Source organism: Apodemus sylvaticus, chromosome 1, assembly GCF_947179515.1.
Source record: "Apodemus sylvaticus chromosome 1, mApoSyl1.1, whole genome shotgun sequence".
In the NCBI taxonomy this organism is placed as follows: domain Eukaryota; kingdom Metazoa; phylum Chordata; class Mammalia; order Rodentia; family Muridae; genus Apodemus; species Apodemus sylvaticus.
This window is the reverse complement of record NC_067472.1, coordinates 155,527,166-155,554,671: the sequence shown is the minus strand read 5'-3', so window position 1 is coordinate 155,554,671 and position 27,506 is coordinate 155,527,166. Positions and strand designations below refer to the sequence as shown.

The 27,506-nt window shown below is 40.1% G+C and overlaps 1 protein-coding gene across 1 annotated transcript in view; it reads right to left on the bottom strand.

Annotated features, from left to right (window-relative positions):
- Positions 1–27,506, bottom strand: part of Gabrg3 (gamma-aminobutyric acid type A receptor subunit gamma3) — a 670,721-nt gene that overhangs the window by 583,695 nt on the left and 59,520 nt on the right. Inside the window, exon 3 of the mRNA XM_052178531.1 lies at positions 19,874–19,941. Coding sequence (XP_052034491.1) covers positions 19,874–19,941 — 68 coding nt within the window. The remainder of the gene's footprint in view (positions 1–19,873; positions 19,942–27,506) is intronic.

The following is a 27,506-nucleotide window of genomic DNA, read 5'->3' as shown; positions in this document are numbered from 1 at the left end:
GAATTGATGAAATTCTTAGGCAAATGGATGGAGCTAGAGAACATCATGCTAAGTGAGGTAACCCAGTCTCAAAAGATAAATCATGGTATGCACTCACTAATAAGTGGATATTAACCTAGAAAACTGGAATACCCAAAACATAATCCACACATCAAATGAGGTACGAGAAGAACGGAGGAGTGGCCCCTTGTTCTGGAAAGACTCAGTGTAGCAGTATAGGGCAAAACCAGAACAGAGAAGTGGGAAGGGGTGGGTGAGAGAACAGGGGGAGGGAAGAGGGCTTATAGGACTTTCGGGGAGTGGGGAGCCAGAAAAGGGGAAATCATATGAAATGTAAATAAAAATATATTTAATAAAAAAATAAAAAAAATTCAGTATTCAAAGTAAGAAGATGATTCCATGTTTGGTTCCATTTTTCACTGACTGTATTTTTTATTTATACACCATATTTATGAATGGATGTCATCTTGATTTTATCAATTAATTCAGTAAATGAATATTCTGTGAAAATATGCAAATCAAGAAGGAAGTTTACTTAAAAGAGTAACTTCCCATCTAGTGACTGTGGGTAACCAAGTGCAATGGCAGGGTCTAACTTGCTTTGAATGTGTCTAGAGCCTTTATGTACAGCTTAAAAGCTCTAAGAAGGTAACCCATTCTTGGGACTGAGATTTCCACTTAAAAATTCTAATCTTAAAGGAATAGAATTATTCACTGCTGTGGGGTACTTCTGCTCAAGTCTCTTTTAAAAAATTATTTTAAAAAGTAATAACGTTTCATAAGACTTTTTCATTCCTTCTTAGGTTTGGTTGATTTGCTTTTGAAGAGTCAATAGATGTTCCAAGCTCAGGGGCACTTAACCTGTGTGTGTGTGTGTGTGTGTGTGTGTGTGTACAGTTTCCTAACATCCCAGAGCATGGGAGCAGCCAGTGTTGCCATAGCAAAGGTGAACACTATATTTCCAAGGCACCCATTTGATGCATTCTAGCCCATCCTGTGGGAACCTAAGGGCTCTTCACTAGACACAGGGGGTATGATCAGACAGTCTGACATCCCCAACCTCTCAGTGCACTGAGTTCCCACCTCATTCTCACAGACCCTTTTCAGAAGGCTATAATTCCAAGAAGCACAGAGGCAACTGTGTCAGAGCAAATAGGACAAAACCAATAGAAAGGCAACCCAGTGGAGAAAGTGAAGGTTGCAGGAGCTGAAACAGGGAGGGTGATGGCTCTATTAGAGTTTCCTAGGAAGGGCTAGGCATGGAAATGCACACCTTTAATCAGCAATTGGAAGGCAGAGGCAGGTATCTCTCTGTTTGAGGCTAATAAAGGCTACTTAGTGAAACCCAATCTATGAAAAGATTTCCAAGGAAGACAAAATGAGAAGAGCTCCTAAGTCAATTTAAGAAACTTAGGACCCTTTAGTCCCCATCTATGGTGTTGCCAAGAATGAATAGTACAATAAGTCTTGTAGCCTACTAATACTAAATAAGAAGTCTCTCTCACACACACACACATTCTCCCTCCCTCCTTCCCTCTCCCTTTCTCCCTTCCTTCCATCTTTTTTCCTCTTATTCTCTCCCTCCTTAAAAATAAAAAGGAGGAAAAATCAGAATTCCACACTATAGTTTTGTCTACTGAGACTGCAGAAGCCTTTCCCAGGAAACCACCATGCCTTCCTGAGAGCTGGTGCTCAATACTGAACTTTTGTATTTAGAGGTAAAGCAGACAGGTTCTGGGGCCCTTCAGGGCCCCTCTTGTACTTCAGTATGTTTTCCTTTGTCTAGACGTGGAAGTTACTGGGTTGTGTTCCCTCCTACTTGAGTGATTTCTGATTCAAATGCTGTAAGCAGCATTCTTGGTACAAGACCACACTTAGTGATCTGATAACGAATGTTCTTCCTTCCCCTCAATGGTCAGCTTCAGTAGTGCTCCTGATAGGCTGGGTCAACCAGAATGTCCCAACCTCAGGTTTTGCCTCTCAGGAACTTTCCAGCCAATCATCCTGTTTCCCTACTTTCTCATATAACATAAGGGGAGCAGAAATCAGAAACATTAAGGAAATGAACAAAACAATACTGCAGGAATTAAAGGGAGAGTAGTTAAACAGGAACACTGGATGACTAAAATTGCAGGCAACAAGTCACATAGCACAATGCCTTTTCCATCTTTATCAAGGACTTAGGTGCTATCTCAATGATGTCTGCAGCTGCTGAGTGAGAAAGCAACATGAGCCTTGAGTGTGAACATTTTATCCTTTTCACAGGTGAAAGACACATTCTTACTATAGGGCTTAGCAACTTCTAAATATGTTTGGCTTTGTTTATTAAGCAGAGAACTTGTTCCTTTTTTGCTTATGGAAAGCACTTCCTGGCTTCCTTACAGATCTGGATTGCTGGCAGCATGGTTTTTATGCTTTCAGAGTAAATGAGTAAAATAAAAGTGACCTGAACACACACGCGGCCATCCTTTGACAGCATATCTAGATGGCTACTGAATGATCAACAGGCAGGGTAGTGCATACGATGTGAATATGCTGACAATTCCCTCGAGATTCACCCCTAGTGGCATGTACTAGGACATCATGCTACCCCTAACAGCCTACAACTGTTAACTTACTAATTGTTTGCACACCTCATATTTTTGGATATTGCTTGTTGGAATTAAGAGAAGCTCCAGAAAAGAAAACCTCTAGCAAGGAGATGAGCTGGCTACTAAGCAGGACGTAGGATGGAGGAGATAGAAGATGCCTTTTCCTTATCCCTTTACTCTTCTCTCTCAGAGCAAGTGGAAGAATAATGGCAGCAAAGAACTGGGAAGCAGAGAGAGTTGGGAAGGGTGAACATCGCGGCTCCCACAAACTGGGCAGTTCTAACTTCCCATTATCCTCTACGTCCTAGAGGCATGTTCGAGCTAACAGGCCCTATCCCCAATCTCCCCCTCTCTGTCTTCACACACGCAAAGCACTCACAGTCGCACTCTTTCTTCGGAGGGGTTATATTATCATGTACCTAAGTCTGTCCACCGCACACATCAGTTCCCGATGTGCTTGCTTGTTCGCTGCCTATGCTCTCTGCCCTTCGCTCTTTGTCCTTTTGCATTTTAAGCATGGCATCTGCATTCCTGAGTGACCACATTGTAACACCCATGCTGCTGCTGAGGCACTTCTGAGAACAGATTTTAGAGAATGTTTCGTGGTTGTTCGAAAGGGAGGAACCTTGTCCATAGACTGTGCAGTTTCTCCTGCTCTGCGTGGTCATTCTGCCAGCTGTTGGCAAAGTCAACTGAAGCCATAGACATAGCCATGGCTTACCACTGGACACCTGCAATACAACAAAGAAGGACACTGACATCCTTTGATTTTAAAGTCTACTGCCACAAAAGAGTATCAGAGCTTGAGGAGAAAGCCTTGGCAAGGAACACCAAGGCTGAGCCTTAGCAAACCTAAGGCAAAATGATATGTGCCAGATAACATCCTTGGTGGCTTCTGGGTACTTCAAAAGGTTCCTGATTTGAAGTGGTATTTGTGGTCATTTCAATTAAGGGCAATAATCTCTGGCCATAGCACTGTAGCTCTAAGGAGAACCACATTTAACTATATTCTCTGAAGCATGGCAACATTTCTAGAGTCTTAAATGATTCTATTAGTTCAAATTGACTGAATCAAAAATGACAGAATCACTGACACATGCACTCCATCTTGCTTTCTTCTATAGTGTATGTGTTTCTGAATCTTCTCCTCCCAGTTGCACAGCATGCACGCACACACACACACACACACACACACACACACACACAGAGAGAGAGAGAGGGGGGGGAGAGAGAGATACAAACACAGACATGTATATGTACACACCTATATACACATTCACATAGATACTAAGACACAGATATACACATACACTGAGACACAAGTACATACATATACTGAGACACACAGATACACATGCTCACACATATACATACATACACACATATACATACACACTCACATACAGACACATTCATGCACATACATAGTTGCATATACAGACAGACACATAGATACACACACCACATACACTAACACACCAGACTAGTTAAGGGTGTTTCACCTGGACTTATCGGCAGCCATATCTCCAGGGTTCTCAAAGTCAACTTAAAAGACTGAAACCATGAAATTCTACCAAACAAGGCAGATGGTTAGTACTCTGGACCTGGCACTCTTGGAAACCAGCAAGTGTTAGTGAAAAGATGACTTCGGCTTCTGACCTCTGGAGTTTAAATGGCTACATCACCCCACCTCAATTCCACCAGCGGCTTCTCCTTCCTTCCTGAACTTGTTCATACCTCCCACTCATCCAGTGGAAGTGAGCGTTGAATCACATATCTGTGCTAGACTAGGGGGTGAAGAAATGCAAATGCATGTCCCAGGGGATTTTAAAACTGTTTATCAGCCATGAGGGAGTCTTGGTCATCCCACCCACACAGTTTAGAAGCGTTATATTGTAGTGTGCTTATCCTGATATGGGTCCCTGAGGTCTGGGGTACATAGCTGTGCTTCAAAGTCCTTCCTGGGGTCCATAGTCATTGGTTATCTCTGTAAGGCCCTCAGCTTCAGATCAGGCTGTGTATCTGAGCTTTTGTATGCAACTTCAGAACAGTTCAACAGCTTTCAGTCCCTGAATGGAATGGCTAGAAATAATCACTTACACTAAGTCTAGTGAATGGCTATGCTGGGGCACAATGTCAGCATTTTCTTTTTGCTTCCTATCCAAGTGAGGCAGCTCTCAGGTTCTGGATTATGAAGTGCTACGGTGCATCTTAACTCAAAGAGCTAGCAGCAATGTGAATGCTCCTATCTTTCCCAAACTAACATTTGAACCTAACAATGTGATTACATCAGGAAGCAGAACCTTTAGGGAAGTGATTGACTGATAATAAGCATTCCCCATTCACCTTTTCAGTATTTAAAGAACTTGCCTAGCCCCTCAGGCACCGAACCACAAAGGACATCTTTTTAAAATTTTATTTACTTACACTTCAAATGCTATTCCCTTTCCTGGTTTCACCTCTGTGAACCCCAGTCCCATGCCCCCTTACCCTGCTTCTGTTAGGGTGCTCCCCCACCCAGCTTTCAAAAACAGTCCCACAAGACAGTTCTGGAAGGACCTAGTAGAATCCTGACTACAGACTGAAGAGCCTGTAAAATGGTAGGCAAAACTTTCTGTTGGCTAAATTTTCCAGTCTAAGGCATCTTGTTGTAACAGCCTGATAGGACAGTAGTGATACCTGTAGCATAACCTATGAAAACAACACTGACTGACAAGGCTCACGACAGCAACAAGGAGCTGTGCAAAGAAAGAATCTACAGCCAACTTGATTGCACCTGTGAACAGCAAGGCTGGAACCTGGAGCAGGACAACCTGTAAGTGTTTGGTCTCCTGGGCCTGCAGCAAGCCACATGGAAAGAATTCAAGAAGTTAGACCCTGGAAAACCAAATAACCCTATTAAAATGGGGTACAGAGTTAAAAAATTTTCACCTGAAGAACTTCAGATGGTCGAGAAGCATCTTAAAAAATGCTCAACATCATTAGTCATTAGGGAAATGTAAATCAAAACAATGCTGAGATTTCACCTCACACTAGTCAGAATGGCTAAGATTAAAAACTCAGGAGACAGCAGGTGTTGGCGAGGATGTAGAGAAAGAAGAGCACTCCTCCACTGCTGGTGGGAATGAAAATTGGTACAACCACTCTGGAAATCAGTCTGGTGGTTCCTCAGAAAACTGGGCATGACACTTCCGGAGGACCCTGCTATACTACTCCTGGGCATATGCCCAGAGGATTCCCCAGCATGCAATAAGGACACATGTTCCACTATGTTCATAGAAGCCTTATTTATAATAGCCAGAAGCTGGAAAGAACCCAGGTGTCCCTCAATGGAGGAATGGATACAAAAAATGTGGTATATTTACACAATGGAGTACTATTCAGCCATTAGAAACAATGAACTCATAAAATTCTTGGACAAATGGATGGAGCTAGAGAACATTATACTAAGTGAGGTAACCCATCTCAAAAGATCAGTCATGGAAAGCAGCAATAATTAAAACACAAGCATGTACACCTGCTTGCTCGCTCACTCACTTGCTCACACACACACACACACACACACACACACACACACACACAGCCTGAAAACCACAGGCTAAACTGGGTATCTATGTCAGGTCTACCATAATAAACACTACAAATGAAGGAACTCAGGCAACAAGCCAGAAACCATGTTTCAGGCAGCAGAAACCCCCCTCATTTCTGGAGACTAGCAGTTGAAGACCACAGTATTGGCTGCATTTGCTTCTCTGAGAGTCCCAGAGAAGAGCCTGCTTCAGGCTTCTCCTTGGATTCCTGTGACTTTACTATGATCTGTAGAATGCCTTGCCTTGTGGAAGAAGTACCTCAGTATCTCCCCTTCAGCTCCCAAGTAACTTTCCTTATGTGTCTGTGTCCCACTTCTCCATTTTATATGGATTCTGGTTATATTGGATTAGAGCTCCCTCTTCTCAAGTATGAGCGTACCACCACCAATTTAATTTGTAGACACCCTGTACCCAATATGACTACATTCCAAGAATCTTAGGGGCATGACACCAACATATTTTAGGAGAAAACTGCAAACTACAAATACCTCGATGGACAAGATAAAAAGTTGTGACCACTGTCCCAAGAAGCTAGGAGCAAGCTGGCTTTTCGCCCTATGCACAGTCAGGGTGCAGCATCATTTTTGAAGGTAAACCATTCATTAAACAAACCATCTATACAGGTATAATACCTTCCCTAGGTTTCCCCTTAACAAAGAATCAAATACAAACGTTTCATTCTGGTCTTTAAAGGCCCATGTGATATGGCAACCCATTTCCAAATCCTATGTACAGAAATCTTTATTCTGTTGTCAAATATGTGCTTACACATGAAAGTGTCCAAAATCTGAACTATCATTATGTAGGCTTCAGAATCTGCTGCATAAGTCCCCAACCTTGTTATTTCCATTGAGCATTATCTTCCCCTTACCTGACTCAGCATCTGACACACAAGGGTGCTCTGTCATAGTCAGTGGATGAATGAATGCTCATAGGATGTGAGTCACCCTTGGCTTTGTTCATTCTTTAATGCCTATCTGCATTCGATGATATCTCTGAAGTCTCATTTCGTATAGCTACATCTTTCTCTGAAGCCCACTACCACTGTTCAGATTCGGGACTCATGCATCTCACTCTGAAATTTCATAATCTTTAGTGCATCTCCTTCACTCAGCCTGTTAATCTTCTGGTAATATAGAAGATAATCCCTGTTATCTTCTGTATCAATGCTGCCAAGAAAAAAAATTCAAAATAGATATGTGACCAGTGCCTTCATCTGGTGATTCATTGTGGATGGGTTTCTGTCCAGGACCCCTGTCCTTGCATTAAGCAATCCTATAAGTGTACGTCTGGTCACAGAAAACTCATGTAGTTGTTTCCCTCCACATATGTGAGCCTGAACGAACTTATGGGACACTCATGGGGGAAATGGGAGATAATGGAGTGGCCTTAGTAATAAGTTCCATCCCCACAATTCTCCCCATCAGAAAAATGGTTTACAATAACATTTCTCTCAGATACATACCAAGGAGCTTATGTTCTAAAGATAGAAAGAGTTTAACTGTGCAATGTCCCCAGAAGGAGAAACATTGAAGACAAACAAAAATTGAGAAATTGAGCTATTCACAAATGTGCAGGAGACTGGGCACAGAATGCCTGCTAGCAAGGCCAGCTGACTTATTACCACAGGCATCTCAACTTCTCTTACTCTTGAAATTCATTCTCTTTCACTTTGACAAGCCTGCTGCCCACCTAGGCAGAGATGATAATGATATTTTATATGATAGAAAGTTCTGAGACAATGAGAAAGTAGAGAACAGATGCAGGAGAAGTTTAAAGTTGTGGTGTTTTACATCTGAGACCTGCCTTTCAGCAGAGCCATGATGAATCCTTGTGGGGTGGAAAGCCAGCCAGAAAGGTAGTCCTATCATACCCAAACAGATGAGCTTTGGAACATGGCATGAGATTGCTAAAGCTCAGTTACATTAACCAAAACTCAGTGACAAGCACAAGGAGTGAACGCCAGGATTAGATTCTAGTACCCTAAATGTCACCCAAATGCCATGCACTGAAGCCTTGGTTCTAGCCTCTTGTACAACCTGAAGATGATGAAACCTTTAAAGGTAAGGCCTAATAAGAGGAAATTGGATCACTTAGAGCCAGGCCTCCTCCATTCTCTGTTGCTCACAGGTACAGGACATTTATGGACAACAAGTTCCTGCCATAGAGAGGAAGAGCTGAAATAAACTTCTTTTTCTTTAAGTTAATTTATTATAAGCATTATTCCAAGCAAATGACAAGTACTATCTGATGGCCTTGTAACAAGGGATATCTGACATTTAAACAATGAAGTTGTGTCCTGAAACCCTTGCAAAGTCTATGGAGTTACTCATGAGAGCAGGGGATGAACTCATTGTTCCATTCATTCATCTGTTCCTTTCACAAGCATTCTGGACCGGATTCTAGGAGATGACTTTGAGAAAGACATGTGTAATATTAGGATGGAGGCATGTTAGCTATACCCTCACTAACTACAGGACTGAAGTAGGATGGATACAAGAATGAGGCCAGCATGGGGTGTACAGAAGTATAAGGCCAGCCTTAAATGAAAACATGTAAAATAATAGCTAATAAAACCAAACAGATGTAAAGACATGTGTTTTTGGTCAGTAACTCATGAATGAACAAGTAGCTGATACGCACAGAATTATTGGCTCATGAGTTGGATGTAAGAGTATTTATTTAGAACATAGACAGAAATATAAATTTAAGAAAATGGCAATAGGAGAGTTTCTTCTAGAATCTGTGACCATTCCAGTCACAGGTTATGACTTCCTTTCTATTGGGTGAGCCTTAAGTCCAACTAGACAGGTGTTGGTTGCCACCAAGATAAAGATGTCACCATTGCACTGTTGGATGTATCTTTCCAGGCCAGTCATTACTCTGGTTCTCAACTTTATAGCTTGTTGGGACAACCCATTGTTATCATCTTAGCAAATTGCACAGAGGGTTTCAGAGCAGTTCCAGCTCAATATCTCCAAATCCTGAGCCAAAAGTATATGGCGTCTTTGGCAACAGGGTCTTACCTTCAAGTTCTTCAAGTCAACCAAGTCAACCAAAGGTAATGACAATTCCCCTGAACCAAAACCTTTAAGGGAGGTTTCCCATGCACAGCATTGGTGGGGTAGGTTGTTAGATCTTTCAGGAACAGTGTCATTTTATGTGTTCCACTAAACTACATGTGTGTGTGAGTGTGTGTGTGTGTGTGTGTGTGTGTGTGTGATGTTTGTTAAATAAGCTTATAAAATGTATTTAGCTCTCCTTCCTCCCTGTCAATACTGTACTATCTCTCCCTTGCCAAGCAAAGTATCCCTTCTGGGTATTCCCATTTTCCCATTCACAGCATCTGTGCCCTGATTGTCTCCTCTCTATACTTCTCCTCTTCAGTGCCCCCAAGGTCCCTTTTGACTTTCCTGGCTTCTATGGTTACTTCAGGCAGTTATTTCTTCTATATGGGTCTGGATGAACACACTAGGTATGATATTGTCCAGCTCTATCCATTTACTTGCAAATTTCATGTCATTTTTTATTTATACCTAAATAAAAATACACTGTGAATTTGTACCACATTTTCATACCCATTCATCAGTTGAAGAACATGTAGCCTGTTTCCTTTTCCCAATTATTGGGAAGAGAGCTGCAATGAATATGGTTGAGCAAGTTTCTGCTAGTACATGGAATCATTTGGGCATGTGCCATGGACAGAAACAGCTGGGTCATCTAGTAGATCTATTTTTAGCTATCTGATTTCCGAAATGTGGACACAATTTGTCTTCCCACCAACAGTGAATAAGAGTTCCTCTTTCTTCATACCCTCACCAGAATTTGTTGTCAGTTTTCTTCCTTAATTTTATCCATTCTGAATGGGGTAAGATGAAATCTCAGAATAGCTTTAAGTGGCACTTCTGTGATGGCTGAAGATGACAAATACTTTCTGAGATACTCGTTATCTGTTTTTATTTCTTCTTCTATTCAGATCCATTTTTTAAGTTGGGTTATTTTTTCTTACTTTTTGGAGTGCATGTGCATTTGTATTATAAGCTATTCTTTGTATAATATGAATATTAATCTTCTATCTTATAAATAGATGTCAAAGATTCACATTCTAGAGGCTTCCACTTGACTCTCACTATTTTGTTGCAGTTAAGTACTTTTTTAGTTTTATGAAGCTCCATTTGTCTATTATTGATCTTAAATCATAGTAAAATGTAGTGCTAACATAAAAGTCCATTCTGAGCATATATCTTGTAGGGTATCACTGTCTGTGTTTTATTTTAGGATTTTCAGAATTTCCAGCTTCACACTGAGGCATACAGTCCACCTGTAGCTCATTTGTGTATATATTGTGTATGTGATACATATAAGTCTACTTTTATTTTTCTGTGTGTAAAATCCAGTTTCCCCAGAACAATTTATTGAAGATGTTGAAGATGTTCACAGTGTGAAGTTTTGGCCAAATACTAGATGGCTCTAATTATATACAATAATTTATGTCTTCTATTTTGATTCATCAATTGCCCCATCTGATTTTGTGTTAATACAATGCTGTTTTTATTACTATGACTCTACAATATAGTTTGAAATATAGTCTGGCAAGCCCACCAATATTGTTCTTTTGGCTTAGAGTTTCTTTGCCTATCCAGGGCTTTTTTGTGGATCTATATGAATTTGAACAATGTTTTTCTAATCTTCTATATAACCTTATGGGGTATTGATTGGAATTGCATTGACTTTATGAATGCTTCTGGTAGAATGGTCATTTTCATAATATTAATTATACTAATACATTACCATGGGTTGTTAACATCTTTTAGTGTCTTCTTCAATTCTTTTCTTCTGGTATTTAAAAATTCCAATGTAATGGTATTTTATCTCTTTGGTAAGGTTAATTTCATATTTTATCTTGAGCCTTCTATAAATTGGAGTGTTCCTATGATCTAATGCTTGCTTTAGCAGTGCCGGGTATGGGTCCAATCCCATGTAGTTTTGATTTTGTTTGAGGAATCATGGACACCAACATTTAGTTATTAATGCTTATTGATTTCTGACTCTCTTTTTGTTTTCTTCATTCAATTTTGTGTTCTGGAAATTCTAGCTTTATTTGTGTTCTTTCTGTAGCCTCTTGAGTATGCTTCTTTTTCTCTTCAATCCAAAGTTTTGCTTCTGGTATTCTCTGTAGGGCTGATTTATTGGACATAAATTCTTTTTGTATGTTTTTATCATGAAAATTTTTTCTTTCACTTTCAACTATGGCAGATGGTTTTGTTGGGTAGTCTGGATTGGCATCTGTTGTCTTTAGAAAGCTCCAAGCCCTCTGGCTTTTCAAGCCTCCATGGGCAAGTCAGGTTTTTTTTTGTTTTGTTTGTTTTTGTTTTCATAAATAGAATTTTAAAATTATGTGACTTGTTAATTTTTCTTTCAGCTTCCAATGTCTTTTCTTTGTTCAGTATAGTTAGTGTTGAGATTATACTGTACCATGCAGATGATTTTCCTGCCAATTTAGCATTCTATATCAGTGTCAGTATCAGTATTAATATCAGTATCAGTATCAATATCAGTATGGTTATGTGTTTCCTTATTTTGGGGTTGTCCTCTTCTATGATGCTGTTGAACACTGTGCAGTTGGCATAAAAGGTAAGGGAGCTGGGCTCAGGCTCACTATTTCTCTTTCTCTGTCTCTGTCTCTGTCTTGATTCTCTCTCTCTGTCTCTGTCTCTGTCTCTCTCTCTCTCTCTCTCTCTCTCTCTCTCTCTCTTTCTCTCTCTCTCTTTCTCTCTCTCTCTCTTTCTTTCTTTCCATTTTTTTCAGACCTGGTCTCACTGTAGCTGACACTATGTAGACCAAGCTGGCTTCAGTCTTGTAGACATCAGACTGATGGCCTCCAGAGTGTACCACTACACCTGACACAGATTCTTTCATTTCTTAAAAGAATATTGAAGCCACCTATGTGACTGTCTTCTTGGCAGATAAGAAAAGAGATTTATGCTTCCATAAAGCAGATATTTCTAGAAGATATACATAATTAACTTTATTTACTTTCCTTCAAAGACTAACTTTTCATATAAAAAAACAAAAACATTTGGCAACAGAAAACTTGCCCTTCTTCAATATTCCTGAGAGTAGTCCAAGAGACTCAAGTCAAGAAAGCAATGTCTTGAGTAAGGTTTCTTTGGGCTTAGCTCTTGCCCCAAGTTACTTGTGAGAATATTTAAAATTAACATTTTTTCCATATGAACTTCAAACCTCATTTCATAAGAATTTCATTCCATATGAATGAATCTTCAATTGTTCAATTTGTCAATTAAGCTATGCTTTCTTCAGTATGCTTTGATGCCTTTTTTGAAAATCAGTTGGCTATAGTAATTAGGTTTAATGCTGGATTCTATTTTGTTCCATTTGTCTATACATTTTTGTCTAATGCCAACGTCATGCCCCTTTGGATATCACATTTCTGCAATGTGTATTACAATGTTTCCTATTCTGCTCACTTATTCTTGATGGCATTGGCTGTCTGGTTGCTATGCCCTAATAAGATAGTTTGTTCTAGATCATTGAAGAATGAAGGATACTGGTAACAAAAATTTGGGAAGAAGTTGCAAGACAGATAAAGGAAGGTTGTCTGCAACCAGTTCATGATGTAAACATGTATTGAATTACATGTGAAAGCATAATGTAAATACATGTTAATTAACATGTGGAAAATTAGTACATGTTAATCCAAATAAATTAACTTTACATTCTTTTCAAACCAAATTACATAGCTTTTGTGAAATTCATTATAATAGACCAACAATATTACTAAGGACAAAAAGAAATCTCAGGTAAAATATCCATTTTAAAATTTAGAGAATCCAAAAAAGACAGAGGACAGACATACAGAAAGAAAATGTATATGTTTTAAATTTCTCCCTAAAGACTTTTTTCTCAAGCTAGAATAGTATAAAAGACACGGAGGAGAGACCAGCAGCCAATATGAAGAAATCAGGAGGATTTTACACAGAGTTTGGGGCTACCATAAAGTTAAAAAAGTAGTAGCTACAAGTTCTTAGAAAGCAAGTGACAAAGCAGAGCTCAGTGGTACAGGCCTGTGAGCCCAACTACTTGGAAGGCTGAGGTGAAGAGATTGCAAAATCAATATTTACCCGGGTTGTAGAGTTCCAGCCAGCCAGCTTGGAGACCCTACTTCAACATTAAAACGTTGAAAGGCTGTGATGTGAAGCTCAGTTTGGTGTACGTACATAAAGCCCTATATTTCATCCCACGTGCTAAAAGAAAAAGTAACCAATGACAGAACTAACCCCCAAAATAATAGTTGCCTCTCAATACATTTACTGACTTAACTGCACAGAGTAGGGATGATCGTGAAGTTGAGAATAAGAGAAAGGCCCTCAGGTGACACCTTTAATGAACCGCACTTAGAAAACGGAGATACCAGTGTCAAAATGAGCCTCAGCAAGACAATAGGCCATCTTATACTGTCACAGACATGCACAGAGGTGTGAAACACAACTTAACACATTCTGGTGCACAATCAACACTGCCTGTCATGCTGTGAAGTAAAATCAAATAACACAACACAATCAGAATTAGAATTGGCCAGATATGGCGGTTCTTTGAGTTTAATGATCTACGTATGCAAGAAAACAGATTGCAACACAGAGACTCCACAAATGGGCCACTGTTAGAATCAAACCACAATTTTACAACCCAAATTACTAAACATTAGAAGTGAGTAGATACAAGGCTTCCACGGATCACGGACCAGATGAGGGGAGACTTGGCAATTAAAAGGTGAGTCAGAAAGCTTTGCACCAAGTACAGTACAGAGCTGAAAGGGACAAGAAAGAGCACAGACAGCAGGGACAAAGAAGGGTGTGGGAGATTTCAGGTGACTAGAGCCACAGAACACAAGAAAGGAAGCAATGATGAAGCAATGTGGGAGATAACAATGAGAACACCTTCATTCATTTCTGGCTCGTGAGATGTTCTACACCTCTGTGTATGCTGTCTCTCTGGATGTCAGAATTTGTTCATCTTCTCTAACTATGGTAACTGTACCACTGCTGAACTTCTCCCCTTCCCTTTCCACCATCTTCTACCTAGACTCTGGGCACTCACTTTTTTATCCTTAAGAAGAAATAACATTTGAATTCTTATTTAAGAGTGGGATCATGGTTATTTGTCTTTCTTGTCTGGTTTAGCATAACATTCTCCAGGTTTACCCAGGCTTCTGTGGATGAATAGACACTTATGATAATACCCAAGGTTCATATATACTATACTGTATTCATTAATGACTGGTAGGTTGACTCTGTATCTTGACTGTAACCAATGTTCTTGTTGCACAAAGAAATAAATATTCATGGTCTTGGATGTGTTGCTTGTTCTTATTTCATCATCACACAGTGTTTACCAGAACCTAAAAATCACAATATACATATACACATATATATACATATATATTTATATGAAATCAGTATGTCAATCAAAAATGACAACAAATAGAGTAACATTTTTTTCACGCATGAATGTAGGATATCAAATTCCAAAAGCAAAAGTGCTATAAACCTTGGGTGGCAAGAAACCACAAAAGCAAGGCAGGCCCCATGCTGCTTTAGCCATCACTTCCTTTAGTTTTTCTTGAACCAGGATGCTTTCAGCAAAATTCTAAAAAAGCAGGAGATCCTCTTTCAGGATGATCAGTCTCTCTAGAGTGAACAATGCTGTCTGACATCCCTCCTTAAACTAAGTTCTGCTTCAAGAGGACAGCAATGAGGTTGGTGGGCCTCAATTTTCTCCTATCACCCTTAGGCCTGTTCAGCATTGTGGGTTCCCAGGGCAGATGAGAAATGGTAGAGCACTGTCCATATCCAGGACAAGCTCTCAGAGCTCACAGCAGGAGTAGGGCCACTCCCTACCCAAATCAGACTTGGGCCTACTCAACAACATAGGGCCCCCCCCCCATGTCATGATAGGTCATGATAGGTCATGATAGGACCAGTTAGGCTTCTGTTGGGTTCTCAGAAATCATGTGACTGGGAGTCTGTGAATCTAACTGACAATCATGGAAAGCCCCTGACTTTTCCAATGGGCTTTGCTTTTTTGAATAGATACATCATTAATATCTTCCTGTCTTCAACTGGGTCCAAATATGCAAGTTAGGTTATTTTTCTCCCTTGTCCTTTTTCTTCTTTTCTCCACTGACTCAAGCTATATGAACTAGCCATTCAATAAACATGCTGTCCTCCAACACAGTGTCCTGGATCACTTATACCCTCCATACTTCCTTCCATCTGAGACCCTGATCCACATCTCCTCTGCACCCTGAAACCACAGATCTGCAAAGGCCGAGGGGGGTAGAGAACCAGTTCTGAATACTTAGGTTATAAGTCACAAGGTTATATATAACAAGGTATATTCTAGTGATGTCTAGCCTGTTGCTGTGCCGTCTTAAGCCACCTGCTATTCCTTAAGTCTCAGTGATTGGACTTCCAGAGATGAGCTGGTTACAGAACATTCAAGGAAGAAAGAATCAGTGTCGAGCCACACAGAGCATGACTACAGTCCTGCAGCATCTGGGAAAAGTGACAGTACTGAGCTCTCATAAGACTAGCTCAGTAGTTTCCAGGGTTAGTGGACAGAGAAGGAACAGGTACTAAATAAAGATATGATCCTACCTGACCCATACTTGTTATCCAGAGTTCAGGGTGCAAAGAAAGTCTTCCTGTAAGCTATGCACTTTCTGGGTTCTCTGGACTTTGTGCCCAAATTTTCAGGAGATGAAAATTAAATATTTTAATTTTCAGAAAGGAAAAAGTGATCCTAACCCTGCAATATGCTGAGCCCTCAATATCTCAGTGCTTAGGCAAAGTGGCATTGCTATAGCATACACAGCTGCATTTCACTCCATTGCCTTGTGGATGTCCTGAGATGACCACTAAGCTGACCATACTTAGACTCATCCCCATGAGATGCCAACGTGCTTCATTTAACTCAACACAGATATGAACAATGGGCAGCTCATCAGTATACCCTGGAGATTAAACTTTCTGAAAAGGCTACATCAATTAGAGATTGTCAAAAATGAAGTTACATGTGCTTTCTTGATCCTGAATAACCTATATCTACCAGGAGCTGCTGCATACATCAAGCTACACTGCAGTGGCCAACCCAGAGGATGCTATGACAACTCTGCTTAAAGTGATATTCTCTGGTCCTAAAGGGAGTAAGCATTAACAACTGCAGTACATCAATGTCTGTCTGTGAAATGGACTGAACTCTACTGTAGTCTGTTTCACTGACTAGCTGGAAGTTCTAAAATTAAAACCCCAGTATCTAAAAAGCCAATAAAAAGCCCATGAAATGCCAGTATTAACAACCATTGTCTTTCTTAATTTTCTGATTTCTCAGCAGCTATTTGGGAGAAATTATATAATCTTATCAAAATTTAACATTGTCAATTAGCTAATTATTAGCTAAAGCTAAATAGAAACCTTACATCCAGAAACCCTGAAGAATATACCTCCAAATGATGCTTTTTCTCATAATACCTTCTTAATTGGGTTATTTTAATTTCTGTCATCCACCTTTTATTGCTGACTCAACCCTCATTACTATCAATTATCTACTCAATACTTTTCATTTTTGGCCAGGTCCACATTTCACTTTTGAGCATCTTATTTTCTCAAACGATGGCGTGGCTTCACAAGTGTGTGAATTGAGTCTTTTGTGAGTCTCACTCTCCAGCAGCAAAAGGACTTTTGAGAAGCATTTTTGAGATTGTCTTAGGAAGTCACGGAGGTCTCTCAAGAGGTTAGCCATGCTCCTACCCACAAGCTGAAGGGCAGGTCTAACTTCACTCTAGCACCAGATACAACTATGCCTTTGCTTCCCTCAGAGCCAGACTTTCTTTGTTTTGCCTTACCTGCATCCAACATAATGCCAAACATACATCAACAGCTATTTAATGATTTAAGAAACTGAAATAGAGAGATCCTGTAATACAGAATAAAGCAATTACATACTTGTGTGGAAGCCAAGCCCATTTACATTCTAGGCAAGCACTCTGTGATGTTGCAACATCCTCAGCCTTGTTTTTGTTTTTGTTTTTTCATTGTTGTTTTTGTTTTGTTTTGTTTTCTTTTATTTTTGTTTGGTTGGGATTTTTGGAGACAGAATGTCACTACACAGCTGAGGCAGCTCTGAAACTCATAATCCTCTTGCCTCAGCCTTCTAGTGATGGGATTACAGGTAACTGACAGCTGTGCATGTGCTTCCTAAAGATGCCCTAGCTCACCCTATGCTTCATGGTACCGAGTCAAGATAGTGCATCTTATCTCTTCCTCAGGAAGCCAAATACAGGAATCCATTAGAAAAATTTAGCCCTGCTGAAATATGATATTAAGCATGCCACTGCTCCAGAGTGAAAAGCATCTGTGGCTCAGATTGTTTGTTGTTTCCTAAGGAAGGTTTCCATTTCCCATAATAAAGGGCAGCCACCTGTCCTGCAGAGCCTTCACTGCAGGAGATCTGAAATCTAATAAGCATAGAAACATAGGCCCCTTCTTCTGAACAGCTCACAATGCCAATTTGAGAAGGACCACTCTTTTTAAACTTTTAAGTTACATGTATTTATTTGTGTGTTTGTGTACCTATTGTGTTTATATGTGTATACTGTGTACACAAGCATGCATGTTACAATGCATTGAAGTCAGGAGACAACTTGTGGGAATCAGTTCTTTCCTTCTTCCTGTGGGTTCCGGGAATAGAACCCAAGTCTTTGGGTTTATCGGTAAATGTCTCTACCTGTTGAGCCATCTTGTCATCCATTATTAAGATCATTCTTAACCATTTGGTGGGAACGCCAGAATTCAAGATTTAAATTCTAACAAGGGGAATGAAGGAGGTAGGTAGAAAGGCACTTGCTTAGCATGCACAAAGTTCTGGGTTTGAGCCACAACACTGCATAAACCAAGAATGGTGGTCCATACTATAATTCCAAGATTCAGATCAGAAGTTCAAGGTAATCTTGGTTACACAGAACATCCAGAGCTGGCCAGGGTCACACGATACCATATCTCAAAAAAAAATCATAAAAGGATAAAGCAAGAATTACAAAGAGTGCTTAATGATAGCTGTACCAATTCATAGAACACATGTTTAAGAAGACTTTTACACTTTCACAGACCTAAGATATAGCTCAGACCTCTCCATCTTTTTTCAGGCCTTAATCTTCCAAGTCCAGGATATTTCTTTTCCAACATTCATTTATCTCCTATTGAGTCATATAAGGGACCTTGCAAGGCTGCCTCCATTGGCAAATGACCATGCTGACTTCGTTGAAAAAGTCTGTTCCAACTCTGCCAACCTGCTAACCTGTCATGAAACAAGTTTGATCCTAGGTGAAGTCCTTGTCTTCTCTCAGTCATGACACTTAGGAACAACTTCTGGCACATTTGATTTCCACACAAAAATGCCCAACCAGAGTATAATTATGAGTAGAAAGTGCATCTTCAAGCTCCAAAAGCTTGATAAACCTCCGGGCCCACCAATGTACCATCCTTACTAAAGTGATGTGTGTTTGTGTCTCAGTGTTAGAGAAAAATCAAAGTGAGACACAAAAATGCTAAGAAGTTGTGTGAATCAATGGCAACCCAACTAAACTCCAGAGTAAAAAACACAAATACATTAAAAATGAGTACTTTCTTAGCACAGTTAGCTGAATAATTACTTACCAGGTAAGGGAAGATTACATTTTTAATTGATTTTAATGTATCAGCCATTTCTAGTCCATGTGTTGTATGAAGCAAGTTTCTTCTTTTTTTTTTTTTCATTTCACCTCTCTGTTCACACTTAGAGATGACATTGATGTTACTTTTTTGTTTGGAGGTTTTGTTTTTGATGCTACAGATTGCACACAGAACTTCAAACATGCTACCATTCTACCATAAGCCACACCTTTAAGATTTTTTTAAAAAAGAGAATCATGTATAACAATTTTACCATGACATATATGCCTTCTATGGGAGACCAAGACTTTCAGTGTCTGGCAACTAAAGAGATGTTCTTGTTACTGATTTGGAAGTATTAATCCAATGCACCAAACACAGAAAATAGAAGGCACATGCTGGCATGTTGGCAACTCTCTGTCCTTTCTCTTATACATCCCCCAGATTCCAAGGAACTAGGCACAGAGAAGCTACACATGGGACATTGTTGACAACGTCAACTGGCCCGCTATGGGACTTCTACATGCATCTAATCAGGAGGCACACCACAGCTGGCAGACATGTCAGGTGGCCTGGTGTAATACATTCTAGTACAACATCATGTGCTTAGCAGCTAAGCATTGTCCATGTGGAATCACTTCTCTCACTGGACTTATGTGCATCCCTAATATTAGTGAGGTCACATCAAGTCAATGAGTACACAACCCTAACTAATCCCATTAGAAAGGCATGCACTATCTATATATGTAAGAATGGGAACAATCTTGATCTTCAAAGCAATGACACACTGCTGGTGTCACACTGCCCCTTCTGATTCTTAAAGACTATTTTCAATACCATGGAACTTAACACGAGTCAATAGTGGGCTTTAAACCTGCTTGATAAAACTGCAACAGAAATACAGTGGAGACTGTAAGCATGAAGGTGAAGAGGAGTTGCCAAGTTAAACACAGGTGCTTCTTACCATGTTTATGGATGACACAGGACCAATGCTGTTAACATAAATGTCCACATCGATCACAGTTGGCTTTACTGTGGGGGGAAAATACATATATGTTAGTACTTTACAGTATAGAGAAAAGTAAAGAGCACAACCCAATCAATGTCTGGAGGACTCAGCCACTAACAGCATAGGTCTATGCTGCCCAGGTGGGTGGATCTCTCTCAGGGACATAATTTGCACTTAAAACTACTCTCATCTTGTCTTCTTAAAATTTCAAAGGATGAGAGAGTTTCTGACTTGAATGTATTGAGCTGTTTGAAAGTAAGATAGCTACCCACTGCAAATTGCCAGTAACAGATGACTATAAAGATTTTCGATGTTACTTAAGTTGATTTTATGGAAAAGAAATGAGATAAAATATGAGACATTGCATAAGTAATTTAATGTCAAACTTGCTATAAAGATAAATCACAAGATGAGCAATATCAGTGGTAGATTAAAAAAAAAAAAACCCTACAGTTTCAAAGCAAAGTTCTAGTGGCTCCAAACTCCAAAGAAAAAAGGAAAACATGGCTTCTTATCATCATTATCCTATAAGGAGACAGACACATTTCTAGCACAGAGTTAAAATGCTATAGTCAAAAAAGTAAAAATCATGTGGATAAAAATATGACCTTTTCCAAGGATAAAGGTGTACAGCTCCTATGAGCAGCACACATTCAGGTTAAAACTGATGTAGAAATCCTGTGTGCACCACATAAGTATGAGTGTGCATAGTTCCTGTGAGTAGCACACACTGTGGGTTAACTGTAGGTTAATTTAGATTCAAGAAGGCCAGTTCTTCTTCCCTCGCCTGGAGTGGAACTGAACACCACCAATGAGGAGACAGAGAGTCTGCAGAGCCCGAGCTCAGGGTCCAATGGCCTCTTCAGGGGGAAACCTCTTTATCACCATTCAGGGACTGAAGAAGGAGAGAGCAGAGCCAATTTCAGAATATGTCTACCCAGGAGGAATATAAACAAGATGCATGAACTTTTCCATGCATGAGGTTTCCATGGAAACAAGATTGTTTGCTTCTGTGTTTTTTTTCAATGGGCCTCCTTCAGTTTTGCTAAATAACTGTTCATTCATAAATGGACTCCACATTTTTGCTTCTGGAACTGAGTGGTATCTGAGTTTCCAGGCTCAAAAACTTAAGAAACTTTGGCCAGGATAGTAGTTTTCAGACTTTTCTGAGATGAAATCAATTGTCATGAATTTGAGCTAACTCCGTGAACATCTGTCAACACCACTAGGCTGTGTTAGTTACAAAGAGCTGGTAGCATTTTGCATGAAATTCCCAACACAATTCTACTGCTATACACATGACTAATTTCAGATAAGCATGCCCAAAACTAGGATTCTCTGATTATCAAAATGATAAACAGCACTTTCTTTGCCTTCACTGGATTCCGCTGTGTTCTGTTTTCACACCCAACAGCCTTAGATTGTGCTGTGTAGACCGTGTGACATTAGCCAAGACATTTTGCAAATGGATTTTTGGGTTGTTTCAGAGTATTTATTAGAGTCTGGATTTCCAGAGTTTGTTAATCTCATTAAATAAGAGGGCTTTTAGACACAAAGCCTGAATGATTTAAAGTGGAAAGTGTGAAATGTACTGAATGCAATCACATAGCAAAGGATTTAAGGAGGCATTTGGAGTGCAGACGCATCCTTACACACATACGCTCATAAATGCTGGGGGAACCACTGCTTTTAGGAGCTGTTATTGGGCAAAGTCATGATAATTTCAGTGGCATATTTTAGAATGCCATCTGACAGCTGTGCCCAGGAAACATACAGGCCACACTTGAAAATTCAGACACTACAGATAGAGTTCTGACACAAAGGCTTTCAACAAACACAACAGACATCTAAATAGGGAAAAAAGCAGTGTTTTTAGCAAACAATGCTAGGAAAACTAGATATCCAAGAGCAAAAAAATAAATTTGGACCCTTATACCTCACTTCATATTCAAAAAATAAACTCAAAGTAGGTTAAGTAAGTCACTGTACCTAAAACTATAGAAATACAAGAAGTAAAGATAGAGTTGGGGTACTATGATATATAGTTTTGTGATCGTGTCTTGCACTTCATCCATATGAAAATCCCAGACAACAAAAAGAAAAAATAAATACATTTTACTTCACCAAATCTAAACCTATGTACAAAAGGCAGAACATAATGAAACAGACACCATATCATGGGAAAGGCTATGACCCTATGGGGACAGTATAGCCTACATTTCCCCCTCAACTCAGTCACACACCCATATCAGATGCATACATATTTTGGATTTTTGGTTTGTTTTTCCCACCACACCACCATGCTATCTCTCACCCTACTTTAGGCAACCAATGAGAAAGCTGAGTTACTATCTGAGGAGTCATTACCGAGACAAAACCTGGTACCCATTAGAGAGGCACATGGCAGGCCTTTCTATAGGAGGCACAGGCTCAGAGTAGGTGATCTGACAATGAACAGAGAGATGGGTAGCTGACCCTTAGTCTCTAGAATCTGTAGATAGTAATGCTCTGTCCTGGTTATTGCCATCACCACAGGAACCCTGTAATGGTAAAAACTGAAAAGAAATATCTTAAGGATAGTTCATAGCCTCAGTGCCTCTGAGAGTTGATACTAAAATTTCTGCTGTTAAAATTTCTATCAGAGAACTTATCCAGCTGATAAACAGCTTCAGCAAAGTGGGCAGATATAAAATTAACTCAATGAAATCAGTGGTCTTCTTTTATACAAATGATAAACAGTCTGAGAAAGAAATTAGAGATACAACTCCCCGTCACAATAGCCACAAATAATATAAAATACCTTGGGATAATGCTAACCAAACAAATGAAAGACCTTTATGACAATAACTTCAAGTATCTCAAGAAAGAAATCGAAGATCTCAGGAAATAGAGAGATCTCTTATGCTCATGGATTGGCAAAATTAACATAGTAAAAATGGCAACCCTACCAAAGGCAATCTATAGATTCAATGCAATCCCCATCAAAATCCCAACACAATCCTTCAAAGACATGCAAAGAGCAATTCTCAAATTCATCTGGAAAGGCAAAAAACCCAGAATAATGAAAACAATTCTTAACAATAAAAGAACAATTGGGGGAATTACCATACCTGACCTCAAGCTTTACTACAGAGCAATAGTGATAAAAACTGCATGGTATTGGTACAGAGACAGATATGTTGATCAATGGAATAGACTTGAAGACCCAGAAATAAAGCCACAAACTTACAAACACTTGATCTTTGACAAAGAAGCCAAAAATATACGATGTAAAAATTAAAGCATCTTGAATAAATGGTGCTGGTCTAACTGGCTGCTCATATGTAGAAAAATGAAAATAGACCCTTATTTTTCACCATGCACAAAGCTCAAGTCCAAGTGGATCAAGGACCTCAACATAAAACCAGATACACTGAATCTAATGGAAGAAAAAGTGGGAAAGAGCCTTGAACTCATTGGCACAGGGGGGAAATTTCCTAAATAGAAGTCTAATGGCTCATGCTCTAAGATCAAGAATTGATAAATGGGACCTCATGAAAATCAAATCAAAACCCAATCAAAAAAGGGGTATAGAACTAAAACCGAGATTTCACAACTGAGAAATCTTGAATGGCTGAGAAGTACCTAAAGAAATGTTCAAAGTCCTTAGTGATCAGAGAAATGCAAATCAAAACAGCCCTGAGGTTACACCTTACACCATTCAGAATGGCTAAAACTCAGGTGACAACACATGTTGGAGAGGATGTGGAGAAAGAGGAACACTCTTTGATTGCTGGTGGGATTGCAAACTGGTACAACTACTCTGTAAATCAATCTGGAGATTCCTCAGAAAATTGGAGATAGATCTACCTGAAGACCCAGTTATATCACTCTTGGGAATATACCCAAAAATATACCATGCCACAGGGGCACATGTTCCACTATGTTCATAGTGGCCTTATTTGTGATAGCTAGAAGCTGAAAACAACCTAGATGTCCCAAGACAGAAGAATGGATACAGAAAATGTGGTTCATTTATACAATGAAATACTACTCAGTTATGAAGAACAATGACATCCTGAGATTTGTTGGCAAATGGATGCAACTAGGAAATATCATCTTGAACAAGTTAACTCAGACCCAAAAGGACATGCAAGTATGACTCATTAATAAGTGGATACTACAGAAAAAAGTACAGAATATTCAAGTTCCAAGATACAGTTCACAGAACTCAAAATGGTCAACAAGCTGTAGTGCCCAAATGAGGACACCTCAGTCCCACTTGGGAGGGAGAAGAAAACAATCACAATTGGGGAAGGATGGAGGGATCTGGGAGGGAAAGCAGGCAGGGTGGGGACTCAGGTAGGGGAGAGGGGAACCTGGTCTGGTACTGGGTGAAGGAAAAGGACTGAAGCCCTGAGGGACAGCAGAAAGAATAGAAACAGGCAACCTTGGAAGATAGGAGGTTGGGGGGGGACCCTCCAGAATGCACCAGAGGCCTAGGAAGTGAGAGACTCTCAGGACTCAAAGGGAGGGACCTGAGATGAAATGTCTGACATTAAGGAGAAGGAACTGACAGAGCCCACCTCCAGCAGGAAGTCAGGGTACCAAATGAGGGCGGGGGGCATCCCATAGTCAAAACTCTGACCCATAATTGTTCCTATTTGAAAGAATGAGAGGGATGGAAATGGAGAGGAGCATGGAAAAAAGAAGGTCCAGAGACAGGCCCAAAGTGGGATCCAGCTCAAAGAGAGGTTTTAAGGCCCAACACCATTACTGAGGCTATGTAGCACTCACAAAAAGGGACCTAGCATGACTGTACTCCGGAAGACCCAACAAACAGTTGAAAGAATCAGATGCAGAGATTTGCACACAATCAATGGACAGAAGCAGCTGATCCCTATTGTTGAATTAAGGCTGAAAGAATCTGAGAAGGGTGACCCTGTAGAAGGACCAGCAGTCTCAATTAATCTGGATCCACCTAGATCTCTCAAACAATGGACCACCAAACAGGCCGCCTAGACCAGCTGATATGAGGCCTCCAACACACATTCAGTAGGGAACTGCTGGGTCTGTGTTCATTAAGAGAAGATGTACCTAACCCTCAAGAGACTGGAGGCCCAGGGACTTTAGAGGTCATGTGGGGTGGCGGTGGGGATATCCACGTGGAGACAGAAGGGGTCGGGGAAGAAGGTATAGGTTGTGGAACAGTTGGAGGGTAGATGGGGGGAATTAAATATAGAGTATTAAATAAATGAATAAATAGATAAATAAATAAATTCTTTATTAGATATTTCCTTTATTTATAATTCAAATGTTATCCCCTTTCTGGTTTCCCTTCCAAAGACACCCAACACATCACCCCCTTCCCCCTGCTTTCCAACTCACCCACTCCAGCTTCCCTGTCCCGGTATTCTCCTATACTGGGGCATCAAGCTTTCTCAGGGCCAAGGACGCCTCCTCCCTTTGATGTCCAACAAAGCCATTCTCTGCTACATGTGCAGCTGGAGTCATGGGTTCTTCCATGAGCACTCTTTGGTTGGTAGTTTAGTCCCTGGGGGTACTGGTTGGTTCATAATGTTGTTCCTCCTATGGGGCTGACAGTTCCTTTAGTTCCTTGGGTCCTTTCTTTAGTTCCTCCATTGGGGACCCTGTGCTCAGTCCAATGGTTGGCTGGGAGCATCTACCTCTGTATTTGTTAGGTACTGACAGAGCCTCTCAGGAGTCAGCTATATCAGGCTTCTGTCAGCAAACGATTGTTGGCATCCACATTAGTGTCTGGGTTTGGTGACAGTATATGGGATGGATAGCCAGGTGGGGCAGTCTGGATGGCCTTTCCTTCAGTCTCTGCTCCATACTTTGTCTCTGTATCTCCTTTCATGGCTGTTTTGTTCTCCCTTCTAAGAAGGACCAAAGTATCCATACTTTGGTCTTCCTTCTTCTTGAGTTTCAATTGGTGTGTGAAGTGAGTTCTTTTGTGACTGGGTTACCTCACTCAGGATGATATTTTCTAGCTAGAACCATTTGCCTAAAGAATTTCATGAATTCATTGTTTTTAATAGCTGAGTAGTACTCCTGTATCCATTCCTCTATTGAGGGACATCTGGGTTCTTTCCGGCTTCTCGCTATTATAAATAAGGCTGCTATGAACATAGTGGAGCATGTGTCCTTATTACATGCTGGAGAATCTTCTGGGTATACCCAGGAGTGGTATATCTGGGTCCTTAGGTAGTACTATGTCCAATTTTCTGAGGAAGTGCCAGCCAAATTGAATTCCAGAGTAGTTGTACCAGCTTGCAATCCCACCAGCTGTGGAGGAGTGTTCCTCTTTCTCCACATCCTTGCCAGCACCTGTTTTCTCCTGAGTTTTTTTATTTTAGCCATTTTGACTGGTGTGAGGTAGAATCTCAGGGTTGTTTTGATTTGCATTTCCCTGATGACTAAGAATGTTGAACATTTCTTTAGGTGCTTCTCAGCTATTCAATATTCCTCAGTTGAGAATTCTTTATTTAGCTCTGTACCCCCATTTTTAAATAGGGTTATTTGTTTCTCTGGAGTCTAATGTCTTCAGTTCTTTGTATATATTAGATATTAGCTCTCTGCCAGATATATGGTTGGTAAAGATCTTTTCCCAATTTGTTGGTTGCTGTTTTGTACCACTGACAGTGTCCTTTACCTTATAGTAATTTTGTAATTTTATGAGGTTCCATTTGTCAATTCTTGATCTTAGAGCATAAGCTATTGGCATTCAGTTCAGGAAATTTCCCCCTGTGCCCATGTGGCTTTCCCCCACTTTTTTTCTATTAGTTTCAGTGTGTCTAGTTTTATGTGGAGGTCCTTGATCCACTTGAACTTGAGCTTTGTACAAGGAGATAAGAATGGATTGATTTGCATTCTTTTGCATGCTAACTGCCAGTTGAACAAGCACCATTTGTTAAAAGGGCTATCTTTTTTCCACTAGATAGTTTTAGCTCCTTTGTCAAAGATCAAGTGACCATAGGTGTGTGGGTTCATTTCTGACAGAAACAGCTGACCCCTGTTGTTGAATTAAGGAAGGGTAAAAGAAGCTGAGAAGAAGGGTGATCCTGTAGGAGGACCAGCAGTCTCAATTAATCTGGATGACCTAGATATCTCAAACACTCTACCACCAGTCAGCATACATCAGCCGATATGAGGTATATCTCAAACAGGATCTGTGGATCTGTGGATCTGTGTTCATTAAGAGAAGATACACCTAACCCTCAAGAGACTAGAGGCCCCAGGAAGTTTAGAGGTCAGGTGTGATAGATGGTGGGGACATCCACGTGGAGGAAGGGTGTGGTGTGGGAGGGAGGAGGTATACAATGTGGAACAGTTGGAGAGTAGATTGGGGAAATAAATATGGATTATTAAATAAATAAATAAACGTTTTAAAAATTAAAAAAATCTCTTCTGTAGTAGGAGCTTTTTATTAAGCAACCTTTTGTGGAAAAATAATTCACACCATAGCAATTCCCTGAGAACTCTTGGTTCCAGAACCCTCACAGATATAGAATCGTTGCATGCTTAAGTCTCTTGCATGAAATTGTATGACACTTCCATGTAACCTATATAAAACATGTTCAAACAC